At 40.2% G+C, this 18,170-nt stretch overlaps 1 protein-coding gene across 2 annotated transcripts in view; it reads right to left on the reverse strand.

Annotated features, from left to right (window-relative positions):
- The window catches only part of pde4d (phosphodiesterase 4D, cAMP-specific), a 207,250-nt gene that overhangs the window by 172,355 nt on the left and 16,725 nt on the right, over positions 1 to 18,170 (reverse strand). For both annotated transcript variants that reach the window (XM_004547216.6, XM_076890942.1), the window contains exon 2: positions 11,368 to 11,466. In XM_004547216.6, coding sequence (XP_004547273.2) covers positions 11,368 to 11,412 — 45 coding nt within the window. In that variant the 5' untranslated portion in view covers positions 11,413 to 11,466. The remainder of the gene's footprint in view (positions 1 to 11,367; positions 11,467 to 18,170) is intronic.

The following is an 18,170-nucleotide window of genomic DNA, read 5'->3' on the forward strand; positions in this document are numbered from 1 at the left end:
CAATAGAGCACCTTTGAGATTTATTGGAACAGGAGATTCAAATCCTGGATGTGCAGCCAACAAATCTGAAGCATTTATGTGATGCCATTGCGTCAATATGGAGCAAAATCTCTGAGGAGTGTTTCCAGGACCTTGATAAAGCTAGCACAAAGAATTCTGCAGGCACAAAGGGTACCTAACAAAGTGTTCAATAAGTGTATATAAGCCTATTATACTACAGAAGTAACTTTGAGTTTTTTGAGTTTAACCATGTGGTGGCACTTAACTAAATTACAGTTATCCCCACCTCCCTATTTACTTGGATAGAGGATTGGTAAACCTACAGCTTAAATGTAGTTACATCAGCATGGTTACATGTTCAGATGTTTTGAATTTCCATAGTTGGCAAATTTACTTTCTTTCATAAACTATAAGAAAATAAAATCCCCTTCAGAGAAACTCTTAGAAATACTTATATTTTATCAGCCCAACTCAGCCTCGCGACAAAGTAACATGCTCCCTACTTCTTGCTAGTAAAAGTACTTAATTCACTTAATTTGGTTTTGGTGACAGAGGGAGTAGAAAAATCAATACAAAAAGGGTCATATTCCAACTTGAGCCCTAAGCTTACAGCTGACAGAGGAGCTATCTGCAAGAAACAGGAAATGTTCATCCAGTCTGATGCTTTGACCACACAGGTGCATCAGTATGTATCACCAATGGAAATCCCTCCAGCTGGGTAATCTGGATACCAATCAACATCCTGTGCAATATAGTTGAGAATACACAGCTCACACTCTGCTTTGATTTTATGCTTTTTTATTATGGAAATGATCAAAAATGCATGTGAATTGAAATTTATCTGACAAAAAAAAGAAAAATTCATCTTTTCTGCAGGATGCTGAAGCCTTTGATGACGACTATTGATGTGAGTCTTCTTAGATATGCAGGTGGCTCAATTTTGGCACTATTCAGTTATTTTGCACACACGCAGGTCTCATTTATTCACGTAAGGATAGCCACACACTCTCATTTAATATCATTTCCTTCATGCTAATTCTGTCCTCTTCCTGTCTTTTCCTCTGGCGCTGTGAATAAGTCAGATGATACGGACTCTTTATCACTGCTACATATTAGTAATGGTCCTGCTGCACATCAAACGTTACACATTTCCATGCAGTTCAGATTTCTAGTAACATCACTGAGGATTCAAACTGTTCCTCCCCCTTTCGTGTGCATAATTTATTAATTAATACATGTCAATTAGGCCACAGCAAACAGGAAGCCATCCCTTTTTCATAAACAGAATTTTTCATTAGGCTCCCTTTTTTTTTTATTGGTTGACCTTTTGGGAGGATTAAGACGAAACAAAAAAACAGTTGGCTTGGCTTTTGTAGAAACAGCTGAAAGTGGTATCTAAACAGGCCTTTTTCTTTTTTTTGTGGATTTAGTTTGTTTTTCATCTGTTCCTTGATGCTGCTTTCTTTGTCTTCCTGCAACACCATCTGCAGAAAGTGTCTGAGCATTGCCGAAGGCAAACTGAGGGCATTTCCTTATTTTCTCTATTAAAAGAAAAGAAGAAGATGAAGAAGCATTACCTTACCGATGTCAGTTTATTAATATATGCTATTTCATTTGACTTTCAAGGACTAAAAAGGGTCACTCACGTGTGGAACGATGTGTGCTAAAATAACAGGTGTGTGATCTTGAAATTTATCTAACACTTTAGTTTGTCAGGCTACTTAACAAAGCGGCTGTGATCAGCAGCTGGAATAAAATACAGGGTTGCACCGTTCCAATTTCAAGCCCGAGGTAGCCTGCACTATACTCAGTATGTGCAACCCCTCATCTTCAGTCACATCATTCATCTCTGTGCTCAGAATTTAGCAATTGGTTTTTATCGGAGAATAAATCTTAAATGGATTCTGGGTGAAGCCCAGAGGGGAATGAGAGAAGTCTCAGAAGTGGGAAGAACTTAACACAAAACGGAGGAAGAGAGCAGGGGACTGAGAGAGGAGATGAAGGAAGAGCGATACCTGCAGAAGATGCAGTAAATCTCCTGGTTAAAAACAAACAAACAAATAAACAAAAAAAGCCGTTAAGTTCAAATTTATCTGAAAGCATAGTGAGCTTTCAGGAAGTCACCAACACATTTGAAGCAAAAAACACAAAGGTTTTATCTGCTCTGTCTCTGAATGCAGAATGCATACTGTTTGCAACCGCGTCTATTTTGGACACTGTAATAACCACAGCTTCCAGCATGTTACTCTTCAATATGAAAGCCTCACTTACAGGTTTGTCTGCTCAGTAAAAGGGTCGCTGTAACAACGCAGGTTTATATTTGGCTCCATGGTGAGAATTACTGGCATTTACAACCAGGTGTGTTTTTACTGCTTGGCTTAGTGGTTAATGTAGCTGTAAAACACAGCATCCCGTGGGGTAATAAAAATTAACTTCAGTTCATCTTCCACAGCACACAGTGATCACAGCAGTTTTCCCTGTATTATATTCGGAAAGTGAAGAAGGGGTGCAGTGGTCTGCAAATCAGTATTATTTAAATTTAGCACCTTTATTAATAATATTAAAAGAAGCTGCACAAGGAAAAAATACAAAACACAAAGGGATTCCAACTGGATGCAGACAACAGATGACATCATGGGATTTCCGGGGATTTACAGTACAGCAGAGTGCATTCGAGACTAGGCGTGCTTTATTGTACGCTGACATCAAGGTTTTTATTGAAAGAGAAAATGTGTACATCTCTAGGGATTCTGTGAAGGCCTTGAGGCTTGATCACTCATTAGAAAATGACTGACATTTCTTTGTGAAGTGCAGAGTGTGAAAGCAGCTGCACAAAGATGGCATTAATAGTACATCATACCTCCCTCCTACTACACTTGCAATTGTGAAGAGGGTGGCGGGGGGCAAGTTCTGAAACACCTCCCTCCCTGCTAGGCATATGCAGCTGCTGTTATATGCAAATTGTCTTTCTATTCGTAGACACTCTCGTCATACATGAAGCCACAGGATTTCTTTTTCTTTCTATTTCAAGCAAACATTTCAGTTCAGTTAAAATAAACATGTATATTTTATTGAGACATTGCATGCATGCAATGCTTTAAGACCGTAGGTTGTAAAAGCAAAACAGACACATTGCAGTGACGCATCCTTTTGTTTACTTGCTATCACAGCAGCATTTTGGACAAAATAGGATGTGCAAAAAAAAAAAAGAGATTACTGAGAGAAAACTAGAAGGCGGGTGATAAAGAATCCACAGCCTGGTTGTACTGACATGTCACCCTGAAGGTGAGGTAGATGAATCAGTTTGTTTCAAAGAGCCCCCTATCTGGTAGCCTCAAGGCAGAAGAATAAACGTCTGGAAGGGACAAGACCAGATTTTTCTTGGCTTCAAGCGTGGCTCTGTGATGCTCTGGCCTGAGAATAATAAAATGAGATGAAAGTGCCTGAAACCTACTGTTAGGAGAAAACTTTGCAGAAAAGTCAAGAAGGCAAAGCTTGATAAAAGTGAAAACTAGAAGAGATAGGGTCAAGATACTTGAAATCCAAAGCGCGTTTCCTTACCTGTGCAAAGGGGAAAGGTCACTCTACTGTAATATATCCGAGTCTTATTGCAGTTTTTGTATCCGTGCACAATAATGGTGTTCTGAAGATTGAGCATTAATGTCCTGAGGGTTTTCTTTGACGCAAACATGATCAATGTGTCATCCATGAATTAAATATTGGTAAATTTTGACACTTAACAGATTTAAGATTCATCACTCCACGCAGCCACTGTGCCGACCTTCCCTGGCAGAGTTTATACACCCTTCATGCATCAAACCCACATCCGGAACAGGCACGCTGCCAAACATCTTATGCAAGATTAATCACACTTAAAATGCAGTCAACAGGCTGTGAAATGAGAATGGCGAGCAGGTGGTAATGTTTCTTTACACACAGTGTAGAAGACTAAATAAATGTCAAGCCTGTCTAGATAACATAAAGACCAGAGGCCTCAAATCTAATGTAAAAAAAAAATACACAAGGCCTGTGCCGCTTTCCGTGCACATGTTGGTGCCTACAAAACCAAACTTGATGGGAGAATGTGCACACCTGGGCAGAAACTCTGATCCATTCATGTGCACAAACGTCTGAGAGGCAGAGGAAACTGACAAGGCAGATGGTGCATTTGTGAATAAAATGAAATTAGTACACATATATGAAAGCCTGACTCACACATTTAGTCTCACTTTTAACTGCACGTTACTTCAGAGCCGGTTTAACAGTCAAACCTGCAGTCTTATTCGCGTGTGTGGGATTAGGCAAGCACCTTTTAACTGTAAAATATATGAAATCCCAAATCAAATTCCGCTCAGTATTTCATCAGCACCATCTCGCTATCACATTTCCCACTCCTGGAGCACCGGAGAGCAAGTCAGCCTGTATGCTGCCTCACTCACACCTGTGGTTAGCTGAGCAGTTGCAGTTGTGCGACGCGGCAGGTGGATTTAGGAAGGTTTTGCCGCACTTTACCTATCAACTGTGAACACAGGCCGACTCCATTTAACTTCACACGGGCTAAAATAATGACTTTCAGTGTTAGAAATTCAAGACAAGAAAGTGCATGAAATAACTGCAGATCAAAGTCTCGGTAGCTTTAATCTCCTAATTCTGTGCATGTATAACTAGTCAGATTAGTTGTGGTTCAGTTTTTGTGTTTAAAATTGTGTCTGTAAACACAATCTGTGTCGTGCAGCGCACAGAGTGCACTGAAAACTCTGCGACGCACTCTGTTCCTCTTCCAGTCACCACACCCCGTAGATGCACATGTGGATTGTCTAAATCTGCAGCTTCAACATCTTCTTTTCTTTGATCCCTTTTCCTTCAGCCTACTAATTGGCTGTCCCTTCTTAACCCGCTTTTATTGGATGTCACTTCCTGTTAGATAAAAGTTTTTCCTCTCCACGGTCGCTGAGTGATTAGTCACAGAGCATCAGAGAATCAGATTCTCTCTAACATTGTAGGATTTTTACCTTATAATATAAAGCACCTCAAGATGGTTGTCAGTTGGTGCTGTATAAATAAACCTGGAAATACTGCTTGCAAAGCTGCATGAGGGACGCGGGCACTACACGCGAGTATAAATGGACTGGAAGAGCCATTGATCAGCAGGCTTATTTCAGTTCATTAGTATTCACCAAGTGCTTTGCCTTGACCATTTATGGCATCAAGAAGGCAGAACATTAGGCTGGTCCACATGAGCACATTTCCAGGTGGATTGCGGTTTATAAAGGGAACACTGCATGCAGGTGTGCATGAGCACACGTTTCAGAAATGTGATTATTCCTTTTTGGAGCACGCCATTTTCAGCTTTTGTGCACATGTCCACTTTTAGTATGCTTCCAATGCACTGTTTCATAAATGAGGCTCCAGACAGATAAAACAAATTCACCTAAGCCAAGTTTTGGCAGGGTTGAGAGGAAAACAGACATAATTTCCCTGAGTGCTTGAGTATGTCCCCTTTGTATTGAGCTGCTAATCTAATTACATGTTCAAATATGCAGGACATTGGTCCCCTTGCTCATAAATAAATAAACAGGTAGATAGGCAGTAGCTCGAAATCAATTAACATCGTTTGCACTCAACCAGACAAATCAGAGATAAAGAGACCGCTAGTGTCAAGTGTGTCAGTGACCCCTGCTGTGCATGATGCAATAAAATATTCATTTAAGTGAAAATATTTGTTGAAAGCGGTTTAAGCGCAAAGAGAAACTGCCATTATGCTAATGTGCTAAACATTAAAAACAAAATACTGCTTGAATTACTTTGGTGGGTAGCCTCTAATCTTTAATCATGAGAGGGATTCCAACAAGAGTCAGAGCAGTGGCTTTGTTTTTTCAGCTTTTGTCAACTGATGATCTCTTGAAACTGCACTTCAGAGCTCAGCTGCCTTTCGTGAGACGCCGGCAAAAGAGGACGGAGAATTAAATAAATCATTACGTGCTGTCCGATCCTTTTATTCCATTACATTGTTGTCCATTTTCTTTACTTCATATCCTGCCGCTGTCTCTTGCCGTGCTCATCCTTCAGTCACTTTTCCGCTTCTCCTCCTCTGATCCTGTTCAATTTAATTTCCCAGCTCTTTTCATTAAACATCGTGTCATCCACTTCCCCTCTGCTCGTCCTGCCAGCTCTCACCTGTACGCGCTGTGTGACAACTGGCTTTAATGTGATTTTTTAAAATCATCAAATGATTTAGGCTTGAATTGAAATGTACCTCCCCTCCCCTGTTACCACTCTTCCAGACACATTAAATTTCTAACCGTTACCTTCACCGCGCCCCTTTGTCTGTTCACCTCACTGCAAACCTGTTTACCTTGTCCTCGATACAAGCACATGGCCTGGAAGCTCCCCTGCTGGGCTCTAATTGGTGATCGAGATGTGCGCGGGAAGGAGACGGGAGCAGCGTTTGGCCCATTTCTATTCCCTCATCACATTCACAGGGCCACAGTCACATCTGCGTAACCATGGTGATGCTGATAAGGTGACTCATGACTATTCATCAATGGCGCCACCTGATTGGACAGCCCCCGAGAGCCTTGCAAAACGTATTCATCAGCGCAGCCTGTGTCCCTGCTCTACCTCAATATGCCCCTCAGGATGATGAGGAAGCATCTCTGCTTCTGTTTGTTTTTAACACCCGCTTCTTGTCTTCACCTCACCTCCCACCTCTCCCCTCTAATTACCTGTCCTCTCTTCACGTCCCACCTATACGTCTCCCAACGGTCTCTCTCTCGTCTCTAACCCAGTGGTCTGCTCTCTTCGCTCTGTCTCAGTTGATGAAGACATCAATCACGTGCACATGTGACATGAACTCTTGCTCATCTCGCCGTGTCCCTTGCTTCTACTTAGAAATCTTGCACGTATCTCACACAGGTTATTTAATCACTACAATAACGTTGGAGTAGTTTCTGACTAATAACAAAGGGAGGAAAACAATTATTTAATCATATTTCCCCTGGACATGTTTTTGTTTTTAGTAAAGCGCAGTTTTAAAGCCCCACAAGAGACACCAAATGTGACTCATCAGCCAGTTTTTGTCCCATTAGTAGTGTTATTTTATTCCATTTCAAAGGTCATTTGCTCTTGTCATTATCAGTTTTTCCAGTAACCCTTTTAAATAATGTGCTTTCCTTGATTCAATACAATATTATGAATCAGTTTGAGCGATCTATCTTGCAGGCAGCTGTTCCTTTGGATGTTGTTAACATGATGACCTTTGACCTTAGATCTCCCAAAAGGAGATGCAGGGAGCTCATCAGAGCTCACTGACCTTCAAGTGAAGTAAAGCTTGCAGTTTGCAGACTAAAATCCACAGTTTAGTGCAGAAAGCTGTATTTACATGCATTCGCAGCCCACATCATGTCGTTGGAACTGTAAGGTAGATAATAATACACACCAAGACAGATTGGAAATGTGTGGGAACCTATAAGCGCCAGGCTGTAATAGCCATTTTGACATTTCTATCTAATCTTTCACTATAATTCACACAGAAATGAAAACCATGTGGCAGATTTACAACAGGAATGAAAGTATCATTTTTTTACTCAGCTGAAATCTGTCATTTATATTTTGGCTAATAATCCCACTACAGTGTTTTGTGAAGAGAAATTTTCCGTTTTTATTTTCCTCTCTGATGTTTCAAAGAGCCAAGACGTGGCCCAACATTTGAAGCTCAACCCAAGTTCAAGTGTATGACTGGATATATAGCATCAGTAGTTTTTCTTTCTTATTTTCAAACACAGCAATAAGAGAACAAATTCAGAGAAACATCTTCAGACTGATTCAAAAAATGAATAGAAAATAGAAATAGAAAATAATTTGTTACTAAAACAAGTGTCACAGGTCTCTGTGATTTTTAAGGATGAGCCAGTTTATCAACTATATGATTGCATGTTTCATTAATACATATGCAGGTAATCCTGCTACTGTTTGCTGCTATGCAATACTATCTACCCTCTTATTTCTCCTGCTATATGGGATCTCTGATCTCTGACCTCTCTTGTTTTTCAGGATTACCAGAAAGCTGCCAGTTAAAAATCCAGATGGACAGCGGTCAGTGATGGGCAGCTTGCACATAGCTCAGGGAACATTATGTGAGAGCACAGACATATTCTGTTTAGGTGGTAGTGTAGCTGTCGTGGGGGATGCGTGATGAAGGAGGTATGCACTGAAATAAAAATTCCAGTTTTGAAATGTGTGGAGTTTGTGCTGTAAAGTATAAATACTTCAGGATGTCTAAATAAGAAATGAAGTCATTCATGCTGTCTGAGCATACATGACAGCCAATAAGGATTTAATGTATGCTCAAAGAGCATACAGCTATGAGTTAGCTTCGCTGGCTGTATGTAAAAGATGGGCCTAGCTTTTCCGTCTGAAAAGCAAAAAAAAAATCATAAAAGCTGCAGTCTCTGTAATGGCCAGCAGAGGGCGACTCCTGTGGTTGCAAAGAGAGGTCAGATTGTATGAAAGCCTATTGGAAAATGACCTTGCAGCTCATTTGTCCACTTGATGACCTCGGTAAACATTAGGTATGAATAGATTTGCTTATGTCTTATTTGCTGGTTTCTCTTAATGAATACAAATGACGTGTGCATATATAGTATTGTGCAAAAGTCTTGAGCCACCCATCATTTGCAAACGGGCAAACATAAATGGAAATGCAGCATAAAAGACAAAAGCAGAGTTTGTATCATTCTAAAAAGCAATATCTGGTATGACCACCTTTTTTCTTTATCACAGGCAAGCTTTCTAGGGATTTCTTTAAGTAGTCTTCAGGAATAGTTTTGTAGGCTTCATGATGGGGATTCAAAGCTCTTCTTTGGATGTTGGCTTCCTTTTGTTCCATTCTCTGTCAAGATGATCCCCGCTTCAATAATGTTGAGGTCTGAGCTCTGGGGAAGCCAATCATGACTGATAGTGTTGCACTGTGTGTTTTTTACTGCATTGGTAATGTGTTCGGGATCACTGTCATGATGCAAAATGATGGTATTTAATGATGGTTTAAAATCTCACTCTATAGTTCATGTTCATGATGCCATTAATTTTGACAACAACACTGGCTGAAACACAGTCCCAACTCATGTCCAAGATGATGGCTGTAGACACTTAATACTGCACCTCTCTCCAGAGCTCGTCTGCACAACACTGACAGTGATTTGAACCAAAATTCCAACTTTGGATTCGTCATTTCCTAAAATCTGTTGCCACTGATTTTCTGTTCAGTGCTTGTGTCATTTGGCATACATCACCTCCCTATTTCTCCCTATTCTCCATATTTAGGAATGGCTTCGTCACAGCACCCTTCCACTGAGACCATTTCTGATGAGGCTTCAGTGACTGGTCAGGTCTTCGCTGGATCTTTTCACAGCATGACTTTCAGATACTGTACATCTGCTGTAGATAACTTTATAGGTCGGCATCTTTTGTGTTGTTAGGTGCCTTTTTATGATTCATAGGTTGGTAAATGGCTTAACAAAAAAAAGATCACATTACCCTGAAAATGGTCTGGTTCAAGGAGTGGACTGAAAAAAAAGCAAATGTGAAAAAGCATCTGATGTCCAAAGACAATCTTTGGATGACCTTTACCAAGCCTGGAGAACTATTGCTCAAGACCACTAATATGTTTTATATCCAGTCTGCCGTAAGCTTGTTAGTTGTGTTGTATTTGTAGTGCAAAACTAATCAGTTGATTATCAGTTAGTTGACTGAGGGAAAAATAATTGGCAAATATTCAGAAAACTGGTTTGAAACCATTTTAAGGAACAATTTGCAAACAGAATCTAAATTAATATTCTCTTGTGAAAATTTGCTTTCTCATGCTAAGTGAGAGAATCTCACAGTGTGTCTTTGCTTTGTAATGGATAACGAGAAATGTCACATCAGGTCAGGCTCTTGAAAAGTTTTTTTTTTTTTACATTCAATGAACCAACCAATTACTCTGGAATGAAAATAATCATCGAGGAAAATTAAAATTAAATTAGTCACTGATGATGATGACTGCATGACTAATTAAACCCTAAAAACATGATTGCCGAGGTGAAAAACATTTGTCAGTCAACAGCACAGCTTCTTACGTATAACAGTCCCAGTAACCCAAGCTCTTTATCATCATCTAAAAGAAACCACTGGCCTTTAATCACAGAGTGATGAACAAAAAGATTTAATTTGTGTAGGAAAAACATTGACTCTGCCATTTATAAAGCTAATGTTAACATACATGAAGGCAAAGGTGTACATATGGAGATCTTTGAGGCTGGACTACATTTTATATGAGGTTCATTTAAAAGAAATCATGCTCATATTGCAGGTTTATAGCAAACATTGAAATGCCATTTTCGTCTGGGCATGCAAGGGAATTTGTGTTTTATTAACACATTATGAAGACTAAGGTGTTTTCAAAAATAAAAAATAAAATGCACTATCTTCCTAACCCTTACAAAAAGAGACCTCTTATTTTTTTTAAATCACAAGTTTGTTTGTTTTTCACTAGATTTCACAGACCAACCCTATAAAATGTACATATTTAGTACATTTAATTTGAGGTATGTCTTCCTCTCAATGTGAGCCAAGCAGTTACCCATTTGAGCATGGACTCTACACATGTCCAGATGTGTTGTTGAATTGCTCTCTGTTCCTGAACGAGTGTGACTGTGCAATGGTAGTAGCTGCCTCGGATAAACATGTTGACCCACTATGTTCTAGGCATGCTCAGAACATAGTGGACATATCAGGACTAAATGCTGGCTAAAGAAGTCTCTGATTATGCTTCTCATCCAGCAAGGATCTGGCAGTGTGTGGGCGTGCAGTGTCCTGCTGAAACAGCTGCAGGGCAGTGTGCTGCTGTGAGAATAGCAAAAGTACAGGCTCGAGCACCTTGATACCTCTGTCCAGTCAGATCTGCACCAAGAACAAGCAGAGTTGGTGCTCGCATGGATGCAAACCTGCAGCAACAACTCCGACACATATACCAACATTCAAAATCCCAATAGCCCAGCCTTGGTCAACTTTAGCGATGGCTAGGCTGTGCATACACTGTGGCAGTGAAATTAAACAAATTCTGTGGTGTACAAGTGCACAAATTACAAATCCCTCCATTAACCAAAAACGACTTCCTGAACACGTTTGGCTTTTCAAAGAAATAAGAATTATAGACCAAGAAATGGATTTAAAACAAAGATTAAAAATGTATTTCAAGACACTGAACTTGTACAACAGAATCTTTTTGGCTTATGAAGAGAGAAAACAGAGAATACTGAGATGTAAATGCATGTAAAAAGGAAAAAAATCAATAAAGCTGCAAAAATTGCAAAGCTGGTGTTCACTCACGCTGTCTCGCTGGCTGTCGTCCCCGGACCGGTCATCCTTTTGCATGGTGCGGGCCACCTCTGGCAGGGCTCAGTCAGTCAGAGTTAATCAAAAAGTGGGCTAACAAAACAAAAAGAAATAAAAAAAGATATAAGTATTATTTGTACCCATTTCACACATTTGTATTAACCTAATGTCATTATCAAACTGGTGATGTAAAGTGGTATAAAAAAATCCAAAGTTCTGCTTGTTCTTTGTGAAGATTAAACCAAATGGAAAAAAACAGATAAATATTTAAAGAATTTATACGCTGAGTGTGGAGTTTCTAAAATGTACTACTTATTATTTTCAGGTAAGAAAGCAGTAATTTGACAGGCTGAGGCTCTTCCACCTCCTGGCAGCTTTGTGGTTTCAGAATATGAAAGCTTTGATCTCCCAGACAACATGCACATGTGTATACATGTGCATGTATGTGTGCGTGGTAAATGGGGAACATAATGCCCCGAGTGTGTTGGTAAGAAAGGAGGCATGCTGGGATCCACTGGCCTAATAGGATGCATTAGAGTGTAAAATGTAAAGGTCAGTGAATTATCAGCCAGAGTTGCACAACCCTTTTCTGTTTACCTGGCCTAATAACCCAGAGCCTACACCTGTCTCATTCTCTCTCTTCTTCACTTTCTTTCTCTCTCTGCCACACACACACACACACACACACACACACACACACACACACACACACACACACACACACAGATAGGACCAACTGTGTTTAAATGGATGTCCAGAACCATTCCCAGAGCCTAAAGTGTTTTGACACATGCACAAAATCCGGTGTAGCTTCAAAGAAATGAATAATCTAATTGGTATGGTCTGTTTGCTGCATAGATAAATAGTCTATTTGAGTGTTAGCATTCTTGTCATCTCTTGTTTTTATGCACCTGCGAGAAGCATCAAGAAAGTAATCAGACAATTCAGAATTCCTCGTTTCACTCTCTCCTGCGGTTCTGCCTATATTTCTGTCAAGGCTAGTGCGAATCCATATGTGGATTTCTCCAACAGCAACTTCTTCCGTCTGTGTTCCGCATGAGTGGTACCCAGCCAAGCAATGAATTTTTATCAGCCATATAAAGCAACCTATATACCTTCACATCACTTCTTATTTACTATATAATCCTTTGTTTCCATGGCCCACGAGCCCAGGTACAACAGCAACTCCATTCTGTCCCTGCCTGCCTGACAGGACTCAGCAGAAACACTGGATGTACTCTAAGTGAGAGATCAGCCAAAAAGGTCAGACATTATCCTTCTGTCTGGTCTGTCAGACCAGGTGCATGTCCACTAAAAACATGTGGAGTGACAGGATGGTCAATTAATCACCACAGACAGAAAAACTGAAGGGCTGGACAGACTTTATTGATTAGTCTCTGAAGAGAAGAGAAGAGAAGAGAAGAGAAGAGAAGAGAAGAGAAGAGAAGAGAAGAGAAGAGAAGAGAAGAGAAGAGAAGAGAAGAGAAGAGAAGAGAAGAGAAGAGAAAGTATTGCTTTTTATGTTAGTCCAAATCTTAGTACTCATCATCATCATGAACATAGGGTAAACATGTTCTTCACTAAGCATGCACAGGCACCTAAAATTTACACACAATGATAATACTCAGACATTTTCACAGACAAGTTGCATTCAAACAATGTAACAAACACACAACAATGTAATGTAAGGCACACAAGGCAGATTATAGTGCATGCAGAGCACAACACAACCTCAGGGCAAACCACAGCCTTGACCTATGCCGAACGCTCATGATCAACTATTTGTTCATTTGTTAACTGTTATGAACCCATACACTTCCCCACATTTACTACAGGTCATGCATTTCAACTGTTTTGCTTCAGTGTTTTCTGATTTAGCTTTAGTTTTAAAGTGCCATGAATGAATAAACAACAAAGATGCAAATAAATATTTGTTTGAATCTCTTATTTTACTTTTCCTCTACAGTCACCTCTTTCGTGACAATGCAAGGGCCTGTGATTATGCTGTCTGCATGTTCTACCAGTGCCCGTCTGGAAAACCCTGTCAATTATTTTGAATTTGGTTATGTTGCAGTTTGGCAACACTATGCAGCTATTTATCAGTCAGTGCAGCTCAATGCTACCAGACTGACAATGCTGGAAAAACTCTGACAGACAAATTGGTAAAAACATTCTGTAAAGTTTCATAATTGTAACCTGAAGAGTCGAGATACCATCATCTCACAAAACCCATCCACAGACAGACATATAAATACCTGCCAAAGAGCTCAAAATGGCCTTTGAGGTAGTCACCGCAACAGCAGGTTTCTCCAGGACCAGATTTTCCCATTATTGCACAAACACACACCAGCTGTGTTATTTTTGTGCTTACACACCATAAAAAAATACTTCATATAACAAATGTAAAAGAGTGTGTGGCAAGAATGTAAAGTGGGCCTGCATTTAAAAATGGAGATAGCAACAGTGACATCATCCATTGGTTTATGGAGATTGAGTGGAGAAACTTGTTTGGGGTTTTGTTTGCTTGTTTTTTAATGGATTTTAATGGAGAGTCATTGCCAGCTAGCTTGCTTAGCTAAATGCATCTGCAGAGTCACAGCAACAGAGGCTTAGAAATCGGTCTTGCAACCACCAGTTGTGAGGGGAAAATGTGTATTCGCTGACAGGTTGTGAGTGGCTACAGTGCCAGTCATACAGGGCTTCGGGCTGGTCATCAACACCCTGGTCATTAACTACCTATGGTAAAACATGTACTCCTCACCCCGCCCCCAAAAACCTCCTTGTGACTGCTTTGATAGTTAGTATATTGCTGTAATCACAGTTTGAATGGAAGTGACAGACGTGTCTACAAACATTGTTTTGTTACAGTGAAAAGTCCAAAACGACGTGGACATGAGGAAGGTGTGCCTTCAAAGTAAAGGTTTTGACTCAACAAGTTTCAAAAGACTCAACTTTTACTTTGAAGTCACGTTTTCAAGTATTACTGCCACTCGTCTAATAGTTAGCAAGTGTTTGCAGACAAATATAAAATATACTGGGAACCACCAGTGCCCCCCCTCAGACACACCTATGCTATCAATTTCAAAATCCCACTTTGCTTTGTTCTTGAGTTATTTCATTCATAACATTTTCAGAAAACTTGACCTCTTACCTTGACCTTGAGGTCAAGGACGCTGAGATTTGAACTTGTCAGAGACTTTTGAGAGAATTTTTTACAGTGAGAGAATTTTTTGCAGTGGTAAGAAAATACAAGAAACTGTAGCCATCTGCTAGCAACCAAAGGAATTAGTAGGAGGATTTGGGTGCAGGGCGTAGTTTGCAACCAATTTCACCCAGTGACAACCAGTAACATCCCAGGAACCACCTCCAAGCAGTTGGGCAATACACAACTCCCTAGCAAGCAGTGGCTGCATCATGTTCAATACGGTCGACAGCTCTTGAGCAACGTGTGCATGAAATATGTACACTAGAATTATGTTCATACAAGGGAATTCTGGACTTCTTGGAAGGGGCTTTAATGTTGAAATAGATAGCTACAAGATTAGTTGAGGTGAATTTGGGATTTTTAACTTGGATTTCTGTAGAGCTTTCTCACAAGGTTAAGCCCACCTTGCTGCTGAAGTTGTATAAACACGAGAGGTTGTATCATGTGCAATATGGACATTGTGCAGCGCTCATGAGTCAGCCAATCCATCCATCCAGTAATCATAAAAAAATATGTGCACAAATACATGACATCTGTACATCTTTCAAAGTATTTATTTTGCCATGACAACACACACACGCACACAGAAGTTGAAAACAGCCACACTGTTTTGGCTTTTAAGGGGAAGAAGCTCTTAAGGAGAATGAAGCAGACTTCTCTTCCCTCGCCATCTCTCGAAGTCTCTCTGGTCCTGGCCGGGAGCCCAAATCTGATGATTCCTCAAAATAATCAGAAGAATTTCAGCCTTGAAAGCACTGGGCTAATTTAACAAAAACTGAATCAACAGGAGACATGGCTCAGCTACAAATACACAGAGAGAGAAATAGAAGGATAAACGGCATCGCACTCTACATCTCAGCCAGCTATTATTATTCACCTTGTTATAACACGCTGCTGGGAGCTACGCTAAGTGGATGAGAAGAATACCAGCATGTAAATTCTCAATTAAAAGTGCAGACAATAATTACAGTTATCTGAACTGTGCTATAAGGATTGGTCATGCATGCCTGCACTCCTGACAGAAAGTCTAAATAAAGAGTCAAAAAAATAATAATAACAATGGCACACTCTCTTCCGGAAACAGCAACACCTCCCCGACAATTTACTTGTCTAACTGATCTCTCACAGACATACGAGTCAGCAGCACCAGAGTTTGTGCATTAAAACAAATCCTTTTGTTATTTTTGTTTTGAAGACAAAGGGTCCTTCTTGCTTGTGTGTCTGAGTGCATGTGCTGGATCAGCGCAGCAGAGCATGTGCCTGCACCGCGACCACAGGGGGCTGATTTCTGTCTGAGCTCAAGCATTAGTTACACAAGGCACGATTAGACTTACACATCCCCAAATCCAGACATGAGAACTGCCCTCTGCTGGTGCCAATTTCTTCCCATGTCCCTTTGATACATCCTCTGTTGGCTTTTTCAATTAACTTCCTGCCACCTTTAGGAGAGCAATGAGAGTTTATCCTGTATAATCACATTAGGCGAGAGAGCAAAAATACGATGAGGCACTGTATGGCCCCCCTCCCCACACCCAACTCAGTAGTAGAAGGTCACGACTGTCTAATATGCTCTAAATTTTAACTGCTGTTTGAAATGTGTCTTTTTTTTTCTTGTTGAGAGCTCACAACTGGTTATTGAATAATCCCTCAAAAGTAGCTCAGCCTTTTATTGTAGCCGTTCAATCAGCTGAGATGAGCAGACACTGCGGCTTTTGTTGAAATAGCCAGTCGCTTTTATTCTCTTTGTAGGTTGATCTGCCTAGACTCTATTAGTCAGTCTAGGCAGTCTTTTTGTACAATTTGTCAAGCTAATATTTTGTCGACAAGCCGCTGGGAAGTCATATATAAAATATTAATATTCAACCTTAGATGGGAAACGCTGAAGTGGGACAAATCCGTAAACAAATCAGTCAAAGCTGTTGCAAAGCTTCATATTAGACTCTTCAAATTAAAATAAATTACAAACCACTATGAGGTACATTAAAGTGTTTGCTGGGTGAATAGGCAAGGAAACGTGTTTGATGCGCACTAAAAGCTCCCCACATGCCATCCAATTATGGGTCTCATTTCTCAGCCACTGACAGAAGAGGGCTTTTTTTTCCCACCTCATGTAGCTCCTCCACTTATCTGAAGATGGCAAAACAAATAATATCCAGTTGATTTAGTCATTTGATTTTGGTCACTGATTGCTGCTTTAAGATCGCTGTTCAACCCCTTTTGAAGTAAGATGAGCTCTCGCACGGAGGAATAAACTGATTTTTTTTAAAAAGAAGTAGAAGAAGAAACCTGGCTTCTCAGTGCTGAGCAGCAAGCAGCTGTCTCCCCACTCACTGACTAAAACATAAGCTGAAACAAGGCAGTGGCTCCTCCAAGTGGTGCTCTGATTGTTAGTTATGACAGTAAAAGCAGAAAAGATGAGGCTGAACTTGTAAGGAAACAGCGATGCCGACGCCTTTATTTGCCTGACCTTGTCTTGTCCTATATACTAAGGGCAGCCATTTACTGCCATTCATTACATACGTCAGCTAACCAAACCACTGAAGGGCACACACACACAAACAAACACTCACTTATACTCAAAGGCATGCCACTGTAGATTTGCAAACACGCGCCCTTGGAACACAACACACAAATTATAGATGTGTGCTGTCACTTCAGGAGGGATTGTGACAGTCCTTATTCTCTACTTCAAAAATATACACTTTATCTTATGCAAAGCTCCAATTCACTGTCAAGCACGGACGAATGGAAAGCGTCTGTAATAAAGCCATATCTGGCAGAACAGCACAAATTTCCTCTATTCATTATTGCAGCGCTCTGTTGACAGTGATGAAGTCTTTGCGGCAGCTCGAAACAATTCCACAGCAAGTCGACCGTGAAAATACAACAACATTTTACCTGAAATGTAAATTGGCTACCACCCCTCAAGCCTCCTTAAAAATAATTGTCTTATATTCCACCTATTGTCTGACAGACCCAGGCGTGACTCAGACACTACACTGTTTTCTTGTTGTGTAGTGAAATTGAGGTCGTCACACGTGGGAGTATTTCGAAAACAATTTGATATTCAGCTGCGCCGTGACAACAAAGTGCCATCTGATTGAATTCCCTTCAATTTTAGGCAATTCAGACACACGTATTGGATCGCTCACCGCTAAAAAAAAAAAAAAATTGATTGGTGTTATATTTTTAAAAATCGTTGAACGCTTAAAAAAAGACAATACATTTCCGAGATCATCTGAAGACCAACTTTAGAGTCACTGAGATCTTTCCTAAAGCACTAAAATACAACCTGGTTTTATAGCAAAGCATGAAATAGTCATGAAAAAATAATAAATATGTTTTGTTTTTGCACAACTTTGAAATGAATGTAGTTTAATAGCAGGTATACAGGCAGACCCATAATTTAATGGACAGACACACACATACATGTCGCACTGGCTATGAAAAAAGTGACAACTGTTGTGTTTTATCTCAAACGATCATTTTTTCTCACCCTAACCAATTCCTAAACTCTAAACAATGGCTAAACCTTTCCATTACTGATGCAATCACTACCACCACCACGCCCTCCAGATTTCAAATGTGGATG

Source organism: Maylandia zebra, linkage group LG12 (assembly GCF_041146795.1).
Source record: "Maylandia zebra isolate NMK-2024a linkage group LG12, Mzebra_GT3a, whole genome shotgun sequence".
NCBI classification, from domain to species: Eukaryota; Metazoa; Chordata; class Actinopteri; order Cichliformes; family Cichlidae; genus Maylandia; species Maylandia zebra.